Consider the following 26,864-nt stretch of genomic DNA (forward strand, 5'->3'; position numbering starts at 1 on the left):
GCTGGCTCGATAGGCCTGGCCCTTTCCCTTCTTTTCTCAGGTTACAGCAGCTAACGAGGCCTAACCCCAAAGGGGAAGGGTGCTCTCTCCTTGTCTTCCCGGGGGCGGGGGAGAGGGCTGGGTGGAGAGGACAAAGTTACAGCTGTTTGCTTGGAAGATTCCAGAGAATAGAAAGAAAGGAAACAGCAGAACTGGAAGTGAAAAAATGGTAAGAAGGAAGATAACAAGGCCAAAGTTGAATAGAGACAGGGGGGAGGGTCATGAGCAATTTTTTAGGTGTCCATCTTCCTCTATCCCAGAAGCCAGGCATGGAACATTGAAAACTGATCAGCAGGCTCAAGGTGGGAAGGCAGGATAAGATTTGGCACTATCTAATCACTATATAGTAACTGGCCGCTTACGGCAGCAATGACCACGTGTTACTACTTCAGGAGATGAAAGGAAAGGATAAGTAGAGGTGCTTTCTGAATTACCAGTAGAGGAGGGGAGAGGTATCTCTAAAGAGAAGACAGACAACTTTGTTTCACAGAGTCTTTAATAAGGTCGCCCTGCCCCAGGGTCTGCAGGAGCCAAAAAGAAAAGGATAAGCAGGGCAAGGGGACCTTGCCTAAAGCATGAAGGCCGCGTTTTGGAGCAAGGGCTCCCAAGTGAGGGCTCCGGAGTACATAAGGGAAGTGAGAGGACTGTTACTGGGAACGGGGTGGGGTGGGGGTGTGTGTGCAGATCTGTTGGGCAAAAAGTGATTGGGAACTTAACAGAAATGATTAATTATGGGCATCTCCGAACTAATGTAAAATGTGAAGCTGTCTCTACCCATTCAAAACAGCACTCAGTAGATGCTCAAAATGCTCATCTGTTGACTACAAAAGTGCTCCTTTCGTAGCCTAGTCGCAGTAAAGGTTTAACATTAGAACAAACTTCTGGATTCTTAACCAAAAGCTTAATATTATCTCATTCGTGATACCAGAGCTTTTAGCTAGGACTGAAATTTCCTCCCTGCTGCTTAAAATCTTAAATGTACACACCAACTGCATGCTAGAGCAGTCGCATTTAACATCACACAGTTCCTTTTCCCTTAGCGGTCCCTGTCTGCTCAGTAAGATTGAGAGTCTAGAGTCAATGGCCTAGGGCTCAATCCAGGCCCCAGCTCCACCTCACACAAGGAGCACACAAGTGATACTGAGCGAGTTTCTGATCCTCTCTGTGTATCAGTTTCTTTATCTGTAAAGTTGGGGTAATAACAATATCTATCTCATCTAATAGTGTAATAAGGATTTGCTCTTAGGAACCTGGTTTGGAAGACACCCCAAGTCAAGGCAAGGATATGCGTAAAACACATGTATGTTTAACAGGCCATTATCTCATCTGAGACTACCTATGGAGCTTTTAAAAGAGTGTCCTCTAAGTGTAGACTGCTCTTTCTATGATGTAAAGGCAATAACTGGTTTGCTGGGTTCCACTAATGCCCTCCCACTGTCTAGTGCCCTCTGGTTACTTGCCCCTTACCCTGCAGAGTTCCTCAAGGTCAGGGACACCTAGCCTGGAGCCTAACACAAAGAAATGTTCAGTAAATATTTCCAAATTAGGTTGTCATTGTGGGTCCAAGTAAGATACTTTAATAAATGATTGCTGCATTAGAAGTTTTCCTAATATTTTTAGACAGAATTCCCACAAAGACCATTACGCTACAGAGAAACATCACCTTCAAACATCCTCAAATACATGTTCCCTGTCCATCAATTGTCCTAAAATACTTTCAGCTGCCAATACGCCTCTCCAAAAGTGGCTTTCTTGGAGGAAGAATTTTAATAGCAATTCTACGTCATTTTTTTCAAGCATAAGAATTTTATGATGCTATCCTTGGCCTTCATGAGATATGGGTTTGTGCCATCTATTCCCTCATGATCAAACCTATGGGATCTAAGAATTATCAAAACTTTTCTAAGAGGAAACTTCGAAACTGTCCCCAAAAAGGGGACTCAATCTACTTGCAGGACTAGTCCCAAAGTCTTCTTAGCTATGTGTCAGAGCCCCACGCAGCATTTCTTGGTAGTCCCTTTTAGACAAAAGGTATCTCCTTTTCCACTATTTAAGTTCTTGCACAAATGTTTCTGATACCTTTGAAAAGAAAGTGAAACTGCATGGGGATTGGGGTGGGTGATGTTGTTAGTCAGTAAGGCACGTTCGAGTCTTTTGTACCCCATGAACTGGAGTCCGCCGGGCTCCTCTATCCATGGGATTTCTCAGGCAAGAATACTGGAGAGGGTTGCCATTTCCTTCTCCAGGGTATCTTTCCCGACCCAGAGATGGAACCTGTCTCTTGCACTGGCAGGCAGATTCTTTACCAGTGAGCCACCAGGGTGATACCTACCCATAATTAAACAGCAAACAAAGCATTTGCAGCCCAGAAGAAAAGGACAGAACTAGCTGAGGGCTAATAACATCACATTAGAGTTTGTATCTGAATATGAATGAGATTCAAAGAAACTAATGGAAGAGGGAAATTTCTATAGACATTTATGTTTGAACTTTATTGTAGAAAATTCACAAAGAGCTGAGGACTGATATGAAATTTAAATAATAGTGGGATTTGACTACCTTTGGTAGTAAGATTTAAATACAGCATACCCTCAGGAGCATACTAGTTCCAAGATAACCAAGGAGAGGATGGTTTAAGAGGATATGTCCTTAGATACCAACTTCTCAGTGAGTGAACTCTATTGATAACAATAAATTCTACTTTTTAAAAATTATGCATCATTAGGCATACTGGCACTGTAGGTCCCCTATCAATTACACTGTCATATTGGTTTAAAGGACCATTTCCTTCCTGCTATTCAGGCAAAAGGACAACTAAACACAGTGTCAAGGACCCAACAATTCTACTGCCTGCAAGGTTTGTATATACAGGAAGGTTTTATTTAGAAAAATTGGGGTTTGAATTAACTACTACTGGATGATACAGTTGTCCACACAAAGTTTTTCCTTTCCCTTTCCTTTTTTCCTCTCCCCCCTTTTTTTTTTAATGTAAAAAAGAGAGTACCCTTTTTTCCTGTGTATGAGTAAATTTTTGTTCTATCTATAGCAGGCAGGGCCGGATTTTGGAACAGGGCTCAAATTAAACAGGACTGAGGGCTCACAAATTCCTGCCCCAAGAAATGAAAAAGATACCTTACCTCATAAATCTAGAATCCCTCAGGGAACAATCAGAATCACAATGGATTTAACCAACCACAGCAAAAAAAAAATTTAGGTCATCTCTTCCAAGTGGTGAGAGATCCTTGAAGTCTAATTTTTTTTTTAACACTTTACTGAATCAATGGGCCCTAGCTCTATTTTTTAAAAGTCATGTGACTTCTTGTTGAGGCAGAGAGGAAAACCAAGGTTAAGCCACAAATGGTCTTTTTCATTTAGCACTCACTGTTGTTTCATCTCACTTTTAAAATTGGCCAGGCTCCAGAGATTACCAGGCTAAACACCAGCACTCAAGAGGGGTGAAAGACCAGGAGGAGTGTTGTGAATCAATTTAGCAGGGCCTCCAGAAATGTAGCCAAACTTCTCAAAGACTCATTTACCAAATCCAGTGCCAGAATATCCTATAGGTTTTGGGCATGTAATTCTGTTAGGCTGCCAAATAGACCATCTGAAAGGCAGACGGAAGGAAAGCAGGTAACCAGGGATGTGTATGAGCCACTCTTGAGCTGAGACTGCATTCCTAATCTATGGGCTGCTCCACGGAAATCTGCCTGGGCAATAATGGGCAATCTCAGGATTTGCCCCAGGTGCCATTTGCTATCTCCTTGCCAGAATCAATGGGACTAGATGACCTCAGTCTTAAAATACAGGTCAAAGCCCCCTTTACCTGAGAAGAAAAACTCTGTATGAGACTCCAAGGTTCATTTGCCCTGGACCTACATGCAAAAATCCAGAAATAAGGTGCTTTAAAACAGCATACAGTGCCACTCTGTTGCCAGGATCTCAGAGACCTATAGGACTTTATGGTAAGCAAGGAGCCTTTCATAAAATCACTTGCTTCTCATGGTGCACAGGAAGCAGTTCCTCAGACCCAATTAGTAGCAGGTTTTCAATACATACTTTGAAACTGCCATTACAGAAAAGACATATTGTACTTCCATGGGATGGAGGAGGGAAAGGCAGGTATTATCTCTGATTGATAGATAGAAAAGGGAAGGTGTCACCCCATTTCCTCATCGATGGTGTAGCTGGGAAATCCTGAACACGTTCAGAATTCGCTGGGTTTTCACTTTAAGGTCCTAGAAGAAAAACCCCTTTCCAAAGGATAATGTACCAATTCCAAAAGGGAAAAACAAAAACTTTTTTCAAAGGCAATAGAGTGAACTTTTAGCTTTCAAACCAAAAATGTAATGGCCACAAGATGGCAGCAGAGACAACAATATTAGTATAGGCAGTATCGAGGGTATATCCTAAGGCAAAAGCTATATAATGATTACATGAAAGTGAAAGTGAAGTTGCTCAGTCATGCCCGACTCTTTGCAACCCCATGGACAGTAGCCTGCACCAAGCTCCTCTGTCCATGGGATTTTCAAGGCAAGAGTACTGGAGTGGGTTGCCATTTCCTTCTCCAGGGAATCTTCCCAACCCAGGGATTGAACCCACGTCTCTCACATTGTAGACAGACGCTTTACCGTCTGAGCTACCAGGGAAGTCCAATGATCACATAACTATTGTTAAAAGTCTCAAAAAAAAAAATGAGATAATAAATCAATCATGTCATTGCCCACCACCCTCCAAAATCAAAGGCAAAAGGTAGTCTGAAGTTCTAAGAATTTACATTACTAGACATATACATAAAAATGAAAATCATATTGCTAGTATTAGTGTTAATGCTATCAAAGCAATCATGGAACAAAGTTAGGCCAACTGTCTACTCAAGACATTTTCTGACATTGAAAAGGTAAGCAATCTTATTTCCACAATGCTTTGTCATTTCCCATGAGACTTCAAAGCCAAGAATTCTGGTTCAATGGCATCTTAATTTGTAATACATACACTCAACAAATGAATGACAATTTTCAATTACTAATTTCATATAAGAGTATATTCTAAAGCTAGATTTGTAAGGAATAAAAAATCCACATTAATTGCATAAATGGTAAAATCAATCCAAGGGTCTCAGAAGAGAGAAGCTTCTGACTTGATATGGACTTCATATTTTGCTATACTGTATACTGTGAGAAGTAACTAGGGTAGACTGTGGCTAATAAAATTGTAGCTAATAACCAGAGAAAACACAAAAACTAAAAAACAGCACCCTTGTTTTTTTTTAGATCCTCAACATCCTTTATTAAACTGTGTTCCCAGGCTCACAAGCAGCTGGCAAATGTGAGTTAAAATACCTGAATCAATTTCTGCTTCCTCCTTAAAGGAATTGACTGTTTTGGTCAGATGATCCCAGAAAATGGGTTTCCTTTTACTCCCACCACTGCTTTTCAGACTACATTGAGTTCTGGTGGCAGCTATCAAGATAGTATAACTGAAGTCTAGCCTTAGACCAGATACAGCTCTGCCTTTGTGTTTTATAACGCAACGAAGATTTAGCCAAAAAACCCCAGGGAGCCAAGAACTATCCTACAAATCGAGTTATATCCCAACTGAGAGGTATCACTTACACAGTGTGATGAATCCTTTCTGATTCTGGTAGGTGAGAGGTCGGAGTCTCTGAGGTTTGGGGCTGTGTGGCAGCCGGTGGCTCTGCCTCTTCAGCTTCACACTTCTTTGGGCTCCCCTGTCAGGACAAACACACCAAAACAAACATAGCCAACGTACTTAAGTCTGCTTGATTCCTCTTCTTTAACATGGAGCTGATAAAAGGCAGAGTACGACATATATAGTACCAGCTCCAGACACGGCCCTATTATTTATTTAATTTTAAAAAGTGGAATGGAATACTGCTTACAGAATTTCTATGCTAGCAAACATTTTATTAGAATTCTTGAGAGAACTGAGAAGAGGCTTCCTTTTGGGCAGGAAGAAGAACTGATTCCAAGAGCGCTGAAGATGAGAACCCTGATGCTCAGCCTCATGGAGAACTTCCATTAACCAGGAATTGGGAAATAAAGGAGAATCTAACAGGTATCCCCTTCTACATTTCTACTGAGCTTTATCCAGACTGCATTTTCAGTTTTTTAGCTAAGACAGAAGGGAAAATCATGCCTAATCCTGTTTTCCTTTAGGGAGGGGGCATAATACCCTACCCGATCAGGCTGTAACCTCTGGGTCACATGCTTTGCAGCTGGCTCAGGTTGGCTCACAAGCCTCACTTGGACAGAGGATGGGGTGGAAGTCCTCTCCTTTGGCTCAAGGACCTGCAGTTGTGGCAATGGTGGAGCTGCAACCTCCTGACCAGAAGAGGGATCTTTGGTTTCAGTGTAGCTGGTGCTGCTGTCCCTAGAGACTCCAGGGCTCAAAGACTAAAGAAATGAAACACATTAGCCAAATTATTTTATTTGGTATGTATTCAGTAGATCACTGAGTTTTCCAACTTAATACTTCAGATCTTTTTATCCCTAGATTTGACTTAGTGATTTCCCTATTTCCTAGATTATCCAAAAATTTATTAACTCCAAGTTAGGTGCAAGGTACTGGGATATACACATAAAAAGGTATGACCATACCCTCAAGAAGTTCATAGCCTAGTGGAGGAAATGGGTAGATGGCTTGACCTTTCTTTACAATCAATAGGAATCAAACTGAAAAACAACCAGTGAATTGAAAACGAGACTGCAAAATGAAAAGTAATCACTGAACTGGGGACTAAAGGAACCTTTTTCTATTCCTGCTGGAAATCATAAGCTCTGTAGGGGTTGAAAACAGTGCAGTACAGACAGAACATCTCCCACACTTACTTTTCTGCTGTTGCTTGATGCTGACCGGGAACGAGAACGGGAACGTGACCTGGACTCTGATGTTGATCTGGAGCCCACCTTGGATCTATCATGAGGGTTGGCATGAGCACGTACCCCAGATCCATCTCTCTGCTTGGATCTTGGAGGTGAGTGAGACTGAGAGCCTGAACTGTCAGGAGAGCGAGATCTTGACCTAGAACTGGAGGATGAAGATGAGGAGGATCGGCTAGAGGAGGAGTCAGCTGACTGTTTCAATCTGTGGCTTGGAAGAAGGGCATGAGAAGCCCTCCTGCCTTCTTTCTGTTCCAAAGATTCCTCAGTGATCCCTTTGGCCAGCGTGAATTCCTCAATTTTTAGAGGGAGTGGTTGAGTGGATTTTTCTGATTCAGTTTCAAGACCTTTCTGGGCTGAGGATTCAGCTTGTGCGCTTTTCTGAACTAGAGGCAGGACACTCTCCTCTGGCACTTTCTCTACTGGAGATTCAACTTTGGTGTCTGCAGGACCTGACAAAGGAGACAAACTTCCCACCAACTGCACAGTATGCTGAGATAGTAATAGCTCCCTGGCCTCAGCATCTGCATTAGGAGGAGATAACTGAATAAGGACAGGAGGGGCCGGGCCTTCCATGGGCTCTATTTCTTCTTCACTCTGGAGCTGTGTATTAGGTGGTGGAGAAGATGCTTCCTTGGTAAGTAAAGGTGGGGGAGTCTCCTCCTCACTGGCAGTTAGTTCTGGTTGTAGCACAACCGGGGCCTTCGCCACATCTTCAGTCAATTGAGGAGGGGAAGGAGACTTGGATTTTTCCTCCAAGCCTTTTGAAGATTTTATTTCTCTTTCTTCTTCAAGAGAAGCTGTTTTCATCTCTTTCTCCTGCTGATGTCTGGCTAGATGACTTCTTCGGGCCTCTTCCTGGGACCTTGTAACTCTCCCTCCTCTCTCTAACCCCTCCTGTTCCTGGGATCTTATAGTTTGGGGTCTCTCATCTGTCACCTCCTCCACTTTTACTATGGGTATCTCTTCTCCCTCTTCCTTAAACTGTTTCAGGACTGGTGCATCTCTAGATTTTTGTCCCTCATCATCATCATCTTCCTCTTCCTCCTCTTCTTCCTCTTCCTCCTCCTCTTCTTCTTCCTCCTCTGTTTTCAAATTTCGATCTGCTCTGACCCTCAGATTTCTAGAAGGTGTTTCTTGATCCTCTTCCTCCTCTGCAGCCTGGCTACACTCGGAGAGTTTAGCTGCTCTTGCCTGAAAGAAAAGATATTCAACAGTTCAAGGTATATTTGCTCACTATCAACAGAAGAGAAAAAGTATCTCACAGGATACACATGATGGAGAAACTCGATTATATATGCTTTCAGCAACACAGAATGACAACAGACATGTGTGACTTAATATGGACTTCATGGGAATCAAAACAAATACAATAATGAAACTGCTAGTACTTCATCTGCTAATTTCAAGCTTTAAAATAAATACGAAGTGAACATCTAGAAAGTGTGGGGAGGCGGGCCTGACCTATTTTCAGTAAATGTGATTATTTTGATTTTTTGGATATATTTAATTTGTCCCCATTATTTATTTTTCCAAGGTTGTAATTAACCATTCATATACTTTTGTATTCTGTTCACTTTACACCATATCATACAGCTTTAAGGTTTTAAATAATGAATTGTCTGTTTTCTAATAATATGCTGCCTTCCAAATACAGATCAGCCTGCTAACTTTTACAATTAAGTTTTAATTTTTATATATTCATTTAGAAATCTGAAGGCCAAAGTAGATATAAATTAGAAAACACAAAATGAGAAAAATGTTAAGCAAAGAAGGTGACTATACAGAAAACTAGAAAAAATCAACTCTGAAAATAAGTTGAGGAAAAAGAGGAGGAGGAGATATCCAAAGCATTTCCCAAAGAAGTGAAGGATGCTTTCAGAGACAACAGAGTTACCTGTCTGACTCTGGATGATCGTCTTTCTCCTTTCCTTGGTTTCTCATCATCAGATTCACCTTTCTCTTCAGAAACAGAGGTGCTTTTTCCTATCAAATGAAAGAAAATCAAGTCAGACTTAAAAACACGAACATTCATACAATACTGCTTTCTAAAATTCAATCAATCAAAGCATATGAGCTGGTCAACACACACCTATATTAATTTCCCCGATCTCTATGTAGAAGAAAAGACCATATGAAGCCCTAAAAGGTCAGGACATGTTGATAATTCCTGCTATGCACATCTGGAATGTTTTACTATCTCAAAGCCAATTCACATATTACAAGTAATTCAAACAAATGTAAAATAACTACCAGTGGCTTCAAATTGTCTATCACAAAGTACATTTATTTCTGTTAAATGTTTTGTCACTGAATCAAAGCTAAAGACTTCATTGTGTTCATTTGATTTTTTTGGACAGCCTATTGCCACTACTTTTGCCCAAAACCTCATGATTAACACACTGGTTTGTAAAACAATAATCTCATGATTACTTAAGAGAAATGATTTTCAGGGCCCTAAGGTTCCTAAAAACTTCTTCAAGCCAACTGGACAGGGCTCTGGAAACAGGCCTCTCAATTATGTTTTATATATGGAACTCAAGGTAAGATTAAAGAAAAACAAGTTCTACTATTAAAAGAAAGCTTGTAAATCACCAATGTAGGTCATTTCAATTAATAACTCCAAGTAAAACTGGAAAAAATGTTCACTTACGTTCCATGTAAATCACTTAAATAATTTGGGTCTCAGTGTCTTGACAGAAAATGGAAGTGAGGGGCTGGAAGATCTCTATGTTTCCTACCAGTATTAAAATATTCCACGGAGTAGAAATGCAAATATTGATGAGAAACAGTTTAGAAAATAGCCTAAAGATAATTACATTCCAAATAGGTACAATACAGTACAAAAGGTTTAAATGATGCACAAACACCTGTTCTACACTAACAGTATTTAAACTAGTGCAAATAATGGCAAATGGTGTGAGAAAAGAGAAGTTTTCTCTTATTTCTATATTTCAGCAATCTAAAGTGAACTAGTCTGGGCTTCTGTAACTAAAAGAAACTTACAAAATGAACTAGAAGACTGCATATACTTTATAAAACTTTATTCTATGATCACTTGATTAACAGGATCTCTGAATATATAAAACATTTCATATCTAGGTTAGAGAAAAAAGACTTTTTTGCATACATAGGAGAAAGAAGCTGATTTATTGTAGTTTAACAAGAAATTTTAAAAAAGGCAGAAGGTAGAGGGAGGGATAAACAGGTAGAGCACAGAAGAGTTTTAGGGCAGTGAAAACACCCTGGTATGACACTCTAATGATGGATACGTGTCATTATACATTTGTCCAAACCCACAGAAAGTACATCAAAAGTGAACCCTAAAGCGAGTTACAGACTTCAGTGATTATGATGTGTCAGTGAATATTCACACACTGTAAGAAGTATACCACTCTGGTGTGCAATGTTGATAAGAGAGGCTATACATAGGTGGGATGAGTAGAGGGCACATGAGAAATTTCTGTACCTAGCAATTTTGCTGTGAACCTAAAACTACTCAAAAAAAAAAAATCTTAAAAAAACCCCCAAAAAAAACACTATCCAGATGCTCAAGAATTAAAAAAAAAAAAAAAAAAAATTGGAAGGAAGGTAAAAATTTAAATATTGCAGATTTCTTAAACTTATCTACAGACAAAGAAAAGAAAATCCTACACCAAAGTATCAGTTGCTGCTATTTTAGTTTGTGGGACTTATGGTGATTTAAAAACCTGTTTAATGCACTTCTACGAGAAAAGAATCTAAGAAAGAGTGTATATATGTATAACCAATTCTTTCTACTGTGCACCTGAAACATAACACAGCATTGTTATTCAACTATACTCCAAATTGAAAAAAAACCCTAGGGAATTCCCTGGTGGTCCAGTGGTTAGGACTCAGCATTTTCATCGCTGGGGCCGGGGTTTGATCCCTGGTCAGGGAAATAATATCCCACAAGCCATGCAGCACAGCCAAACAAATAAATAAAATAAAAGCACCTGTTTTCTTCTAGTTTTTCAAGAATTTTTCTACAGAATACATGCTACTTTTTGTAATAAAACAATCATTTTTAAAATGATAAAATCCTATACTCTGCAGGAAAAACCTACAGAAGAGATTCTCCAATCACCTCAAATACTATAAACAGGAAAAATTCACAGGTCTAGCCATCCCAAATACTTGCATTTATCACTTCAAATTCTATATAAGAAACATTCTCTGCTGTTTTATTTCGACTTAAAAAGTGAGCGTTATAAACACATATATGCTCTGAATAAATAAATGTGATTTTTAAGGGGAGGCGGAGAAAGGTATGCATACAGTTAGTCATAAATGTGCTGAACAGGTCAAAAAAATAGTTTTTTAGTTATGATTTTAAAATTATGTACAAGCAAATAGCCTTTATCTCCATCAATTATAAACTACATACTATTCTATTACACCATAATGTGTCGGGAGCCATGTTAGGCATTACTGACAAAATGGAGGCACGGCCCCCAGCCCCCTCCTCATTCCGCAGGCACAGATCCCGGGATGAAGGAGTTAGGCCTTGTAATTCTGACTTGTTTTTTCCTCTCCTCGGCTGAGTTGACTGAAAAGGAATATTAAGGTGCTTATTGTTCTTGAGAGGAGCATGAGAAGGCACAAAGCCTTCTGCAGCATTGCTCAGAAAATAATTCATAAAGTTAATCACTGACATTTGTTCAAGGACTTTTACAAGAGTGTTCCAGGATGAGCACATAGGCCGTAGCTTGAGGCCATGGGAGGGATTGATATCTGAAGCCTATTTGTGAGGAGAAAGTTTATGGCAAAGGAGTTTACTGAATTTAGGGCTTAGAAATAATTAAAATAGTTAGAAGTTAAAGATTTAAGGAATGTTGTAAAGTTAGCATATTTTACTATAGCTTATAGAAATCAGGAATTTTTAGAGACACTATAGCTAGAAGCCTTTTTAAAAGAGAGTGAGCTCAGGATGTTAGGGGCAAACTGGATTTAGGAAGGTAAGTAGTAAACTGAGGAATGTAGCATGAGTTACAATGTAATCACAAGTTAACTATGGGACACTTTCAAGAGGCAGATAATAGATGATAAGGCTGATTCCCAGAGAATCACTGAAGCAGGAACTCTGTTTGAAGAGCAACAGTGATTTATGGAGATGATAAATATGGGAGAGGGGGAACTGAAAATGTCAAACCTCTGGCCTAATGTTTTTGTAAAAGTATAAAAGAGAATCTTAAACTTGGAATAAACAGGCAGTCCATAGAAAACTGAGAGGCTGCCTCATTTCTCTCGCCGACACCGTCCATCTCTTCAGGTTGAATCCCTGGTTGCTGGAGTTGGACTCCGGCCAGTGGTGCCCAGAACAGGAGACACTGAAGAGTAAGTAATCTGGGAATGTAACGCGGGACGGTTAGGACTGTACCTGTGGGTGGCCGGCACCCCTCTGCAGTTTAGGCAGGGTGAGGAGGGTATAGAATCAGTAAGAATATTCTCTAGAAGAATGGGTTTCTCTGCATCTAAGAATAGACAAATGTTTATTGAAATATTACTTCATATGTTAGCCCATAGAGGCGTTAAAGCAAGCACAGGAAGACCGTCTAAATTTCTACATTTGTTTTATACTTTGCATGGGCCAGAAAAGGTTCCTGTAGATGGTTTTGCTCTGTGGAATATGATTAGAAATGTCCTGGACCCTCGTCATGAGGCTGTTAAGATAGTCTATGGGGGAGGCTATAGTGGTGGATGGTGGTGGGTCTCCACCTTCTGTGCAGATCATGTTTTCTGCCATTGACGAAGTAAAGGAGGGAGACTGTGCTCTGCCTCCGGAGGAAGGAGAGGGCTTACAGGACGCTGCGGCCGGTGCCCTGGCGAGCCCCTTCTTCCTCTATGCAACTGATTTAAGGTGACTACCGCCACCTCCGCTTGTGCCTCCCAGGGCCCAGGAGTTCCCCACTTTGCCTCCAAAGCCTCCCAGAGTATTGCCTAAGGCTGAGAAAGATAAAGAGTTTTTTTTGAAACAAAGGAGCTTTTAAAGCAGATGCATGCACAATATACAGAGCCTGCTCCTTGGAGAAAACCTCCTCAGGGGGCCTCACCCAGGCTTAAAAAAAAAATTAATCGTAATGGAAACGATTCTACAAATAAAAAATGTTTCTCTTGTGGCCAAATGGGGCATTTTTGCCAGCAATGTCCCGCCAAGCAGGGACAACAAGTTGTGCCAATCAACCCCAGGTAGCGCAGGACTGGACCTCAGTTCCACCACCGCAACAATATTAACCCCTGACGTTGAGTGGCTGGCCCACTACCTGAGGGCATTGTAGGACTTGTGCTGGGGCGTAGCTTGCTTTCTTTTCAAGGAACTTCGGTGGTGCCTAGTGTGGTAGATTCTGATTATACTGGGGAAATTAAAGTTTTGATCTCGCCACCTACTAAAATTGTGCAAATTAATTAAGGTCAAAGAATAGCACAGCTTTTGCTTTCACCTTATTATCAGACAGGAAAAATCTTGACTTCTCAAGCTAGGGGCCCCAGAGGATTTGGATCTAGTGATCTAGCTTTTTGGGTGCAGGAAACTACAGCTTCTAGGCCTTTAAAAGATCTTTTAATTCAAGGAGATAAAATGTCAGGGCTGTTAGATACTGGAGCAGACGTCTCTTGCATTGCTGGAAAAGACTGTTCCTCATCCTGGCCGACACGCTTGACCAGTGCCGGCCTGGTAGGAATAGGGTCAGTGCCCTCGGTTGCTAAGGGTTCACAAATTTTGACATGGTCAGATGAGAAGGGGGCATAAAGCACTTTTTGTCCATATGTGGTTCCTTCACTACCTTTTTCTTTATGGGGGAGAGATATATTATCTCAGATGGGAATGCTTTTATATAGCCCAGATGAAAAGGTTACTAATCAAATGCTGAAAATGAGGTATAATCCTGATAAAGGGCTTGGTAAAGATCAGCAGGTAATTGTTTCTCCATTAGAGACAGTTCTTAACAAAAATACAGAAGGTCTGGGATATTCAAATTTATCCTAGAGCCTGTTGCTCTTGCTGCCGACCCTATTACCTGGAAATCTGATGACCCGGTATGGGTGGAGCAATGGCCATTAACAGCTGAAAAGTTACAGGCAGCTGAGGATTTAGTTATGGAACAACTGGCAGCCGGCCATATAGAGCCTTCTAATAGCCCCTGGAATACTCCTATTTTTGTTATTAAGAAAACATCAGGAAAATGGAGATTGTTACAAGATTTGAGAGCTATAAACCCAACTATGGAAGACATGGGGGCCCTCCAGCCGGGCCTCCCTTCCCCAGTGGCTGTGCCTTCTCAGTATAGTGTGATAGTTACAGAGCTACAGGACTGTTTCTTTGCCATTCCCCTGGCTGATCAAGATTATAAACGGTTTGGTTTCAGTCTCCCTTCAGCTAATTTTAAACAGCCCTATAGGAGGTTTCAATGGATGGTTTTGCCTCAGGGAATGAAATATAGCCCTACCTTGTGTCAGAAATTTGTAGACCAAGCTGTACAAAATGCTAGAAAGTATAAAGATCTATATTTGACACATTATATGGATGATATTTTGGCAGCTCATAAGGATAGAGCCTTGTTGCAACAAATTTTATCTGAATTGATTGAGGCCTTGGAAAGCTGGGGTTTAAAGATAGTGCCAGATAAGATGCAAGTAAATCCTTTTTCTTATTTAGGGAGGGTATTAAATACCCATACCATGAGTCATGCGGAGAAATCCTTTACTAACTTTAAACGATTTCCAGAAATTATTAGGAGATATTAATTGGATACACCCACATTTAAAACTGACCACTGCAGATTTAAAGCCTCTGTTTGATTGCTTAAAAAGCGATCCTAATCCCAATTCTGAGAGAAAGTTGACTAGTGAGGCAGAGCTGGCTCTTGTTAAAGTGGATGAGGCTTTAAATGATCAGTTAATTAGGATTAATATTACCAGAGGATGGGATTTAATTATTCTCGCCACAGAGCATACACCTACAGGATGCTTGTGGCAAGAAGGCCCATTGGAATGGCTCCATATACCAGTGACCCCAAGAAAAATAATTTTATCTTATCCTAGCTTGGTAGCACAATTAATTATAAAAGGTAGAAAAAGAAGTGTGGAACTTTTTGAAAAAGAAGTAGCAAATATAGTGATTCCATTCAATAAGGATCAACTGCAATTTCTTTTACAAAATAGTAATGATTGGCAAGTTACCCTGATAGATTTCAGGGGTCAAATTTTGTTTCATTTGCCCTCAAGCCCCCTACTGCATTTTTTGAAAACACATCCAGTGATTTTTTCCAAAGAAATTTTCTATTCAACCTTTGGAAAGGGCAATTTTAGTTTTCACAGATGGTTCCTCTAATGTTAAAGCAGTCACAATTATTGATGGAAAATCCCATGTTCAGGTAACTGAAGAGACATCGGCCCAGAGAGCTGAGTTGAGGGCGGTTATTTGGGCTTTTCAACATTTAAGAGACCATGCCTTCAATCTTTTGACTGACTCCAGATATACTGTAGGGTTATTTCCTCATACTGAGACTACTAATATTCCAGAAAATGAGACTACTATATTCTCCCTGTTATTTGATTTACAGAAGGAGATTAAGCATAGAGATAAGAAATATTTTGTGGGACATATTAGAGCCCATTCCGGCTTGCCTGGCCCTTTGCATGAAGGAAATGCTTTGGCAGATGCATTAACTAAAGTCATTGCTTTAAACTTACATGAAAAGATTGACAAGGCCAAAAATTCTCACAAAATTCATCATCAAAATGCAGCTGGTTTAAGGTATGAATTTCATATCCCTAGGGAAGCAGCTAGACAAATAGTTATGTCCAAATTGCCCAACATTTAATCCATCTCCACCATTAGGAGTAAATCCCAGAGGCCTTAGGCCTAATGCTCTCTGGCAAATGGATGTAACTCATATCGCGGCTTTTGGAAAACTGTCCTTAGTGCATGTTACTGTGGATACCTTTTCTCGTGTTATTATAGCCTCTGCTAGATCAGGTGAAGCAACAAGAGATGTAATTCAGCACTTGTTTCAAAGCTTTTCCCAAATAAGACTCCCCGAACAGATAAAAACAGATAATGCCCCAGCTTATAATTCTGCCACTTTTAAGAGATTTGTCAACAATTTTCCATACTACATTCAACCGGAATACTTTATAATCCCCAAAGCCAAGCCATAGTGGAAAGGGTGCACCAGACTTTAAAAAGTCAGATAGCTAAATTAAGACAGGGAAAATTTAAATATTCCTCTCCGCTTCATGTTTTACACTATGCTTTGTTTGTAATTAATCATTTAAACGTGGACACACAGGGGCAGACTGCAATGACGAGACACTGGACTCCTGAAGGGGCTAGGACTTGGCCTCTGGTTAAGTTGAAAGACCTCCTTACAGGAGAATGGAGAAGGCCAGATATACTGCTAACTTATGGGAGAGGGTATGCTTTTGTGTTTCCACAGGATTCCACTTCTACTGTTTGGACCCCTGAGGTTACTAAAATCCCTGGGGTCCTGGAGTCCGGAACCGAGGAAAGATGGAGAGACCAGAAGCTCGTAGAGTCCAGACCTGAGGGAGCCAAGGAAACGCCAAAGGGCGAGTGACCCTTTCCCTGAGGCTTCACTGCTAGTACATCGCTTCAGGCACCTGGCGCTTCAGGAGAGACATGCTGATTGAGTTCAACCATATTCTGCCCCACCTCGTCACAGTTATTGTACTTAAACAATCACCTCCAGCACTGTACCAACTTGGGGCCAGCTAAAACATCTCACTCAGCAGGCTGAAGAATTAATAGAAAGGGGGAGATATGAGGCCACTCCTATGGTAATGTTTGTGGCTATGCTTGCTGTGTTAGCTTGTCAGCTGAGGCCCTCCAGCACAGAAAAAGTTCATTGGGCTCATTTGCGTAATCCACCTTCTTCCCAGCCTACTGATTGGATGAATGAATGTGTTTTAATGATACTCTTCTTTTGGGCGGGGCTTCTATCTATCCTAATAATGTTAAAACAGTGGTCAGCACTCCCTTCAATTTTTCGGGCGCGTCCATTTATCCACCTATTTGCTTTGCCATACCTTCCTCTCTACAAGCAGCAGCTCCAGTTTTGAACGGATGCGTTAGCACTTCCTTGAAAGGCATGCTTACTGATTCTCCAAGAAGCGATGGCGAGAGAGACTTTTGGTCTTTACAGCTGCTGATGCCAGGGGCGCAAGAAAGACTATTTGATGTCTTTAAAAAGCAGCCCCTCATTTAAAGGACTATCCGAGCTGTGCACTCCCAACTTTAGACTCTGATGAATAAGGACTACAGGCCTGGGAGAGCATAAGCAGAATTTCTGGCTTTCCTAGTTGGAAAGAATGCATGTACGCCATAAAGTTATCTATTCCCATTGCTGCCACCAGACATTTTCTGACCAAATGAGGGTACCCCAATCTTTTGAATCAACGATGGGGCTTGATTTATGTAGAACCTTATAGGTCCACATGGAATAATTCATTTCTCCCTATGCCTTTAGTAATTACTAGGTGGCATGCTAATGGATGGGTTCCTCCTTTAGTGAGCTTCGATGGAACGGGTCCCATGCAGCCTGAGTTACGGAAAGTATTGGCTGCTATGGCACCTGTGATTTTACATAGACCTTTAAATGAACAAAGATATATTGTACGGGCCTGCATGCATTCTCCCTATGCCTTTTTGTTGGCCAGAAATCAGATTGATTTGGAAGTTTCTGAAGAAGAAACTGTTTACAATGTTATATGTGTGAATTGTTTTATATAGAATTGTGTTGATGGGAATGATTATAATTATAAGGCTGTGATGATTGTAAAGCAACCACCATATTTGATGGTTCCTGTAAAATTAGAGGGACAATGGTTTGAAGATTATGCACTGAAAGTTTTATATGAACTTAATTTAATTTCTCGACCTAAGCAATTCATTGCAGCTCTGGTTGTGGGAATAACAGCTTTGATTGCCATAACTGCATCAGTTATGGTTTCTGCTGTTGCCTTGTCGAAACAAGTGCATACGGCCTCGTTTGTCGATCAGCTGTCCAAAAATGTCTCCGTAGCTCTTACTACGCAGGAAATTATAGATAAGAAAATAGAATATAAGGTCAATGCTTTAGAAGAAGCAGTTCTGTTTATGGGGCAAGAAATTACAAATTTAAAAATTAAATTGTCTTTAAGGTGCCATGCTGAATTTAAATGGATGTGCGTTACCCCTCTACAAGTGAATGAGTCCATGCCCTCTTGGGAACGCATTAGAAATCATATTTTAGGCGTCTGGAATCATTCAGATTTTAGTATTGATATTTCTAAGTTACATCAGCATATTCAGAATATGAAGCAGGCGGAGTCTGACTTTTCTAATTCTCTCTTTGAAAATCTGGAAGGGTATCTTTCCCATGGATCCTTTTCTACAATAATGATTAATGCTGCCATGTGCTTATGCCTGTTAGTTCTGATTTGTGTAATAGCTCCGTGTCTTTTCAGGATACTCAGCCAAAGTGTTTCCGCTCTATCTACTGAGTTTCATACCTATGCTCTAAAAAATAAAAAAGGGGGAGATGTCGGGAGCCACGTTAGGCATTACTGACAAAATGGAGGCACAGCCCCCAGCCCCCTCTCCTCATTCCGCAGGCACAGATTCCGGGATGAAGGAGTTAGGCCTTGTAATTCTGACTGGTCTTTTCCTCTCCTCAGCTGAGTTGACTGAAAAGGAATATTAAGGTGCTTATTGTTCTTGAGAGGAGCATGAGAAGGCACAAAGCCTTCTGCAGCACTGCTCAGAAAATAATTCATAAAGTTAATCACTGACATTTGTTCAAGGACTTTTAGAAAAGAGTGTTCCAGGATGAGCACATAGGCCGTAGCTTGAGGCCATGGGAGGGATTGATATCTGAAGCCTATTTGTGAGGAGAAAGTTTATGGCAAAGGAGTTTACTGAATTTAGGGCTTAGAAATAATTAAAATAGTTAGAAGTTAAAGATTTGAGGAATGTTGTAAAGTTAGCATATTTTACTATAGCTTATAGAAGTCAGGAATTTTTAGAGACACTATAGCTAGAAGCCTTTTTAAAAGAGAGTGAGCTCAGGATGTTAGGGGCAAACAGGATTTAGGAAGATAAGTAGTAACTGAGGGATGTAGCATGAGTTACAATGTAATCACAAGTTAACTATGGGACACTTACAAGAGGTAGATAATAGATGATAAGGCTGATTCCCAGAGAATCACTGAAGCAGGACTCTGTCTGAAGAGCAACAGTGATTTATGGAGATGATAAATCTGGGAGAGGGGGAACTAAAAATGTCAAACCTCTGGCCTAATGTTTTTGTAAAAGTATAAAAGAGAATCTTAAACTTGGAATAAACTGAGAGGCTGTCTCATTTCTCTCGCTGACACTGTCCATCTCTTCAGGCTGAATCCCTGGTTGCTGGAGTTGGACTCCGGCAGTAATGTTATTTTGATATTGTAAAACTGCAGTGACAGGATTCTAGACAATCCCTTCTCCAGAAGCACTTGCCTAGTAAGTCATCAAAGAGATGTGGGAAAGCTGAGAAAAGTTGTTCAGAAAGTTCTGGACATCATTGTTTTGCAAAAAAAAAAAAAACAACAACAACAAAAACGACAGCTGGAGGGGACCTTCAGACATGAAAACAAGAACCTAGTAAACAATACAAACTATAAGAAAGAGATGAGGCATTTTTTTGAGCTCCTCGTAAGGAACTGATGTGAGGCAGACAAGATTCTACGAAAGGTGCCATCTATTATGTGCACGTGGCCACATGAGTGTCTTCAGCCTGATGTTACTGATATGTGAAGGAAATGAGCACCTTTAGCAGAGGGTGGAACCAATGCTGGTAACAGGTTAATATTTCAGGCGTTAAAAGGTAAGCCAGGGTGAACGTAAGATTTCTAAGATTCCAAGCCAGAAGTCTTCAGGAGAGCAAAGATAGTATAAAATGTATTAAAGTGAAGAAAGTTTAAGGGCCAGATAGGAGGGAAGTTTCTTCAATCTGGAAAACAAATCCCTCAGTAGGATCTGCAAGACCCAAGTTAGGTAGCTATAGAGATCACAGCAAAGCCTGTGGCCAAACAGTATCCTTGGGTATGAATAAGAAGCAGAAATTAAGAGAAGGATGCCAAACCTAAATCTGACTCATATCTGCTGTATAAGTAACTTATCTAACATTTCTGTGGAATCTCAGCATCCAGATTTAACACAAGAAATAGGAATAAGGGCTAAATGCTTTGTAAGCCAAAGGCTGGTTAAAACCCCCTGGGGTCGTTCATACCTTTGTTAATCAATCCATATTCTGACTGCCCATTTTTTAATGTTTTAGTATTTTTCCTAATCGTCCGAGTGTGGTCTCTTTTTTAAAAGAATTAACTGAAGATAATAAGGACTTCCATAAAACCAGTTATGACCTAGAAGGGAATCCAGGCAACCCCTGATTACAGAGGGCAGAAAAATCTGAAGAAACTGGTAGAGAGGTAAAAAGTCAAGAAGGGGAGCCAGGGAGGATTTTATAAACCAATCCTTCCTTCCTATTTGGGACTGTGTCTACAGGACGTTAATGGGAGGCTGCTGCAGTATAAGACAAGGATCCTGATTAACTGTTAACACTGAAAAGCTATTCTTTCACTTAGTCATTCATAAACTGAGTTCATCAACAGAACTACCAGGAGACTTTTAAAAAACGTAAGGTCTCAGGACTTACACTCCTTGAGGTTCTTGGGGCAGGGACCAGGAATTCATATTCTTAAAAAACAATATCCCCCCCCCCAAAAAATCCTCAGGTGCCACTGTTAATTAACAACATATTACTAGGAACCTTAATCAAAATGTTACGAAACAAGAAACCCCAAACATCCAAAGCTAACAAATAAACTGGAATCCTAATAGTTTACTGGCCTACGGCAGACTGACATTGTATACCTGAAACAAACCTAACTTCTGGGTAAATTCCAGGCATTGCTATTGATCCAACCAAGCATTGCTAGAACTCCAAAACTACCACTCCACTTAGGACTCTTACCACATTTTATGCCACATCTGTAATAAAGTTCATATTCTAGCCAAGATCAGAGGTAGAAAAGTTTATGGACAGGGTACACTGAAGAAGACACAGAGCAATTGTTAGTTGTACCCTACAATTTTAACCCACTCTAGTATTCTTGCCTGGAAAATCCCATGGACAGAGGAGCTTGGAGGGCTACAGTCCATTGGATCACAAGAGTCAAACACAACTTAGCAACTAAATCACCAAACCACTCTACAATTTACTACATTCATTTCTAATTTTTCACCTCTTTCCTTTTACCTACCCTCTCTTTCCCCTCATCAATTATAGCTACAGGCATAGTCCTTCTGATGACTCAAAGCACTGAATACTGGCCACCTTTTTCATTCTAAATCTTTATTTGATTTTTAAACCTACATCTATTTCAGGACATTCCTCATTTTCACTTCAGATTACATTTAAGCCAGAGAGAGGTTCTCTCTTTTTCAAAAGAGTTTATCAGATCATATTCCCATCAAGAAGTTTCAGTGGTCCCTCCATTACCTTTAAAATTAAATATCACCTTCATTCCTATCCCTGTGCCTCTGTTCCTTTCTAAAAATACCCTCTTGTCCTCTCTGTGCCAACTCAAATCCTACCTATTTCTAAGGCTCAGCTCAAATACTACACCTCCTTTAATAAAGCTCTCTATAATCTTTCTGGTCCTCAGTGAATTTTTCGTCTTTCGAATTCTGACAGTACATTGTGTCTGTACTCCTCGTATGTTACTTAACACATACTATCTTCTATTGTTAGCTTTATGTGTGATTGTCTTCTCTCTCCCTAACAGACTGTACAAGGTGCTGACCCCCCACCACATACTCCCGCATGGAGACATGTATACAGCAGAACTCAATACATAATTTTTTTGGCTTATTTTTATTTGAGAAGGAACACTGACAACTAACATGCATTCTAAAAATATTAAAAATATGGAATGATCACCTTCCCCATTACCACTAACATTAATAATTATTCAAAATACTTGTTAGTTTACACACTGGCTTCCTTTATCTACCTACTATCCACATGTCTTATATACACGTTCTCCTAAAGGTATACTTAGGTAGTTTCTAGAAGACAAAGGCTGTATTTACAGATTTTTGTTTGAGATACTATGCGGAAGTGGGTGCTTAATGCTTTCTAAAATGTGAAAAAATTAACCCTGCCTGAACCAATTCCACACATTAGGTCTGAATTCCTTGTAATATGCTCACATAATACTCTGCATTGCCTCTCAGCACACAGCATGACTCTAATTATGTAATAATTTGTTTAATGTCCATCTGTTCACTAAACTGTATGCTTCATTATAGCAGAGACTTGTCTTTTTACTATATTTCTGGTGCCTAGCACATGCCTAGCATATAACAGACACTCAGTAAAAACTTGCTGAATGAATTAATAAACTGCAGATGTCCGTTTGGGAGTATGACTGACTGGATGTGTGACACAAAATACATACAACTGGTGAAGAGATGAAAACGAGTTGTGACTGCTGCTAAATTCAGAGGTACAGTAGAGGAAGTTAGAGAGGTATACAGGTGAGAAGAAAAATCAGACTGCCTTATAAAATACTCTGAGAGGTTAACACAACATTGAGGTGAAAGCAGAATTCAAAAAGGACATAATTTCCATGAAAAACAGATGTCAAATAACACTGTCACAGAACTGCCCTGAGACTTTAATGGAAGCTTAGCATGAAAGGAGGTGTAACTACCTCCCCCCACCAACTACGCAAGACTGTCAAAACAGCGCAGTGGGGAGGGAGATACGTACTGGGTGAATGTCTGCTGAGCTCCAGCTCTGGTCTCTCCAGGCTGCTCTGAAAGTCAGGAGGCAGCAGGGAAGCCACTCTCTCGGGATGGATCATCTCGTCCTCCGACTCAGCTGAAGCTTCTGCAAAGTACAGATTGGGTCGGGGCAGGGAGGGAGTGAAGGGCTCAGCATGTGGGAATATGTAGAGGAGTGAAGGAGGTCAGGCAAAGTCATGGATACAGAGTATATACTAAAGAGAGCACTGTACATAGAGAAAAACTCCCTGGTTTTTCTAGTCTAGTATGTCAAAGGATAGCTTAATTTACATATAACTCTTCCTGTTGGCAGGAATCCTCTTCTAACAAGATTAAGTCAAATTAAGTGTCTTCTTCCCTGACAAAACATAAAGAGTAACTCACTTGGATCCACAAACTACCAAAGCAAGTAAGTGGCAGTTTCAGCCTGACTTATATTCCTGAAACTGCCTAGTGAAATAGGCCCATCTACTCGGTGACAGGAATAAGAAGGAAGGACTCCATGTGAGAAGCAACAGTCTGAACTTACCTTCAAGTTCTGCAGCTTCTCGAGCTTCACGTTCCAAACGCTGCCTAAGCAGCTCCTGCTGCTTTTCCAGATACTGCTTTATGAAACTGTTCTGGCTCATTTCCTCGCCAATCTGTGTAGAAGAAATGGAAAAAGACAGTCTAGAAAAGCAAACCAGGAAAACACTAGGAAGAAAATTCCTTGGAGCAAAGGATTATATCTGGATCAAAGAAAGATAATACTGGAGGGCCCTTTTCTAAGCTACTCCTAAGCTGAGGACCAAAATATATAGCCCTATGATTCACAAAAGATGGCAAAAAGAGGAGCTGCACATAATCTTTTATTTTAAATAGTCAGTTCCCAACCAAACAGTGATGCACAAATAATCTAAAAAGAAATAAACTCCTATAAAACTATGTCTTTTAAACTAAATTTTTAGATAATCTAAACCATATATCTAATTTTTCCTTTTAATAATATTAAAAACTGAAGGAAAAAACACTAGTTCATACTAATTCATCTTTAGTTGACACAAAAGATCAATCTCCACCTATTCAGGAAACATTTAAACATCTCCAAAATTCAGTATCAGATTTAAAAAGCCTGAAAGCAAGGGACTAAGAAAAGGGATGTCCATTCAGCATTTAGACAGAGTTCTAACTCCATCTTCTTTGGGTGAGAAGAAATCTTTGGTAACAATATTTAAAATCCAGGACTCCCATGTCACTCTTTAGCCCTTCAGCTTTTTCTTCACAAGTCCTCCTCTCAAGAACCTTCTTGCTTAGCAAGTCCTATTAGAACTCCAGAAAAGGGAAAAAACCTGAATACTTTTTGTCATTAGTCATCTTTCCTAAAGATGGTAAAAGTTTATTTTCACCTAAATTAATAGAGGTAGGTTCTCTTGGTAGTCATCGGACATTAATCAAGTGTGGGTTGCAAGTATTAGAGAATATACGTATTTGTTGCAAAAATCCTATGTTAATAAAAGCAAAACTTCAAAGACAAAAATGTAATGGGCAAAAGGAATAGAATGGTAAACTGATTAACATGCATTTTCTTATGTTTGCTAAAATATTTAACTAAACCTCTGTAAGCTAGTTAGATTATGATACTTTCAGCTTAATAAGCTAATACCAAGGGAGTAGGAAAGCTCTCTTGTTTTTCCACAGTATCTTGGGATTTCATGTAGTACTGGAGCTGCACACCATTGCACTAACAAAGACCTGGATTCTTCCTTTAAGTGCGTGACACACTATAATGAGGAATTGGTAAAGCTGAAAAGAATCTTAAGAGACTACCTAGTCTAACACTTAAAAAAAAAAACTGGGAATGGTTTCTTTCAAAGAAATCTTATGCAGAAACTCAATGCTATTCTAGCTTAGGAGGGGAATGTGAACTGCTGCTCACTTGGAAAGAAATTTCCTACAGGAAGCCTCCAAAAGCATCTCCACAAAATCTCAGCAGTTATAAAACTATCGATATAGTTCAACCTTTTCTCATCTTACATGCAGGGAAACTGAGGAAATCAAGGTCTCCGAAGGTTGTTTCTTGCCCTAAGTAACAGAGCAATTAACAATGCTTAGGAATGACTGCATAGTTAATATTAACACTGATAATGGTGGATGATCTCCAAAGGACTGATTTCTTGGAAAATTTATGTCAACACAAGAATTCTTCTTGGATCAGGACGTATTTTCCTATACTGCCGTGGTGATTGTCTACTTCATATCTACAAGGACATCAACTACTTCTCTCAAATCAATGTCAAATAAATGACTTCAGACCCTTGCACTCCACTTAATCAACTGGAACCATATCTTTCTGCACACACCATTTCAAGAATCAGAAATTAACTTATAGCTCTTCTGATTCTTGAATTCTTTATTAGAATTCAATTGTCCCAGTATGAAAACATTTTCAACCCAAGGAACTTAGGGAAATACTGGTGAGAAACCAAGCACCAAACATACATCATGTCCTTCCATGTCTCTGTGCATTCAGAGTCCACCCCTGGTAATGAACCTTCTTTCTTACCTGGGAATTTGGCTGGAATGCAGCATGCGGGGTTGAGTGTTTTTGTAAATTTTCTAGCATTAGAGCCTGGTATAGAGAAGGGCAAAAGTCAGAAACCAGGAAAAACAAAAGCAAAAAATACCCCTCCCCCAATCTCTTCATCAAATGCAATGACTAACCATACACACTTAAACTGTACTTTTCCAAGGACCTAAATGCCCTTTACTAATACTGTTCTCATTCATCTTCAGAAGACCCTTAAAGGTAGCCACGGTTACTGCTACCAAATGTACAGATGTAAAATGCAGGCATATTGAGGAAATCTGGCTATGCAATAAAATCTGACAGTACTACAATCGCTATTGTCTTCTGCACTTCTGACCAGTGTTCCTTCTAAATCTGGCCCTTCACTTCAAATACTCAAACCAGGTTCAAATACATGAAACCATGATTTTGTCCTCAGTGAATTATTTGATCAGTTACCCAGGATTAGATCTACTCAAGTGAACCTGTCTTGTTTCCAAAAGAGTGGCAACTAGATTTACCAAATTTATAAAAATTTCAAAGAGGAGGCTACAGAACAAAATGACCATAGACTCTATAAATCATGTTCTGATCCAATACACACACACATGAAACTGTCAGCTTCAGTGTAAGCAACGGTCTGCCAACTTAACCCTTGAGCCAACCCAGCCCAAAACCATACTGAGTGAGTGAGTAAAGTCGCTCAGTCGTGTCCAACTCTTAGCGACCCCGTGGACTGTAGCCTACCAGGCAAGAATTCTCCAGGCAAGAATACTGGAGTGGGTTACTATTTCCTTCGCCAGGGGATCTTCCCGACCCAGGGATCGAACCCGGGTCTCCCGCATTGGAGGCAAACGCTTTAACCTCTGAGCCACCAGGGAAGCCCCCAAAACCACCAAGAGATCCTCATCTTCCCTCCATTTACACCAAATAAACACACCAATTCATCCCTCTACCTCTTGGCAATCCCACCCTAATCTACTTAAGCAGATTCAAAATCCCCAATACAGACCAGCCCACCTCACCTCTCTCATCAATATTCACCAAACTCTTATCCACCCAAATTGCTTCTGGATGCTCTATAAAATATACATCTCTGCCTAACCAAGTCCTTCAAATCAAGGCTTCTCTTCATCTCACCTCCTACCCTAGTCAAACAGACATTTTTGCCCTACCCCAATTCTATTCATTCGGATACTGATAACCAACCCCATCAACCCCTCCGGCCAACTATACCCCTAACTCCGACCCAGCCCAACTCGCCCCCCTCAGGCCAGCAACGCCGGTGGTTGTAGTGGGATTTAACTCCTTCTGCAGCGCATGCGCCGAAACCACAGACACAAACAAGGAGGGGGTGGGGGAAGGAGGAAGGAGCTTAAGACACTCCAGGAGAGTAGCGCGCACCCTCCCATTTTGGGCTCGCGCCGCTACCGTTAAGGCGGGAACCGGCGCTATTTCTACTCCAGCGCGAGCCTCGCCAACCACCGTGCGCGCGGATCCGGAGGCTCGCGCTGGCGGCCTGAGCTCGCTC

General features: G+C 40.5%; 1 protein-coding gene, 1 long non-coding RNA gene and 1 pseudogene across 32 annotated transcripts in view; 2 read left to right on the plus strand and 1 right to left on the minus strand.

Annotated features, from left to right (window-relative positions):
- The window catches only part of ACIN1 (apoptotic chromatin condensation inducer 1), a 38,552-nt gene that overhangs the window by 11,046 nt on the left and 642 nt on the right, over window positions 1–26,864 (minus strand). For 12 of the 30 annotated variants that reach the window (XR_015135158.1, XR_015135162.1, XR_015135159.1 and 9 more), the window contains exons 2-8: window positions 25,331–25,396; window positions 23,318–23,429; window positions 22,775–22,894; window positions 8,836–8,924; window positions 6,888–8,132; window positions 6,237–6,452; window positions 5,652–5,767 (exon numbers count right to left, since the gene is read on the minus strand). Coding sequence is in view for 19 of the 30 variants with exons in the window: in XM_086322377.1 (XP_086178503.1) it covers window positions 5,652–5,767; window positions 6,237–6,452; window positions 6,888–8,132; window positions 8,836–8,924; window positions 22,775–22,894; window positions 23,318–23,429; window positions 25,331–25,396 (1,964 nt within the window). In the remaining 11 variants the exon portion in view is untranslated. Of the gene's footprint in view, window positions 1–5,651; window positions 5,768–6,236; window positions 6,453–6,887; window positions 8,133–8,835; window positions 8,925–22,774; window positions 22,895–23,317; window positions 23,430–25,330; window positions 25,397–26,080; window positions 26,813–26,864 lie in introns of those variants that run through there. The other 18 variants (XR_015135168.1, XM_086322389.1, XM_086322385.1 and 15 more) reach the window with 8 other exon arrangements.
- On the plus strand, window positions 2–8,053 carry LOC147365125 (uncharacterized). Of its 2 annotated transcripts, XR_015135170.1 has the most exons (4): window positions 72–208; window positions 5,310–5,364; window positions 6,010–6,114; window positions 6,724–8,053. It is a non-coding gene; the product is annotated as an uncharacterized LOC147365125 (long non-coding RNA). The 2 variants fall into 2 exon arrangements; XR_015135169.1 differs by lacking the exon at window positions 5,310–5,364 and having other exon boundaries at window positions 2–208.
- LOC147365126 (uncharacterized) lies at window positions 16,235–17,402 on the plus strand (annotated as a pseudogene).

The sequence above is a fragment of the Bos grunniens genome, chromosome 10 (genome assembly GCF_055505025.1).
Source record: "Bos grunniens cultivar Pamir isolate PY7600 chromosome 10, Bosgru_T2T1.0, whole genome shotgun sequence".
Classification (NCBI taxonomy): domain Eukaryota; kingdom Metazoa; phylum Chordata; class Mammalia; order Artiodactyla; family Bovidae; genus Bos; species Bos grunniens.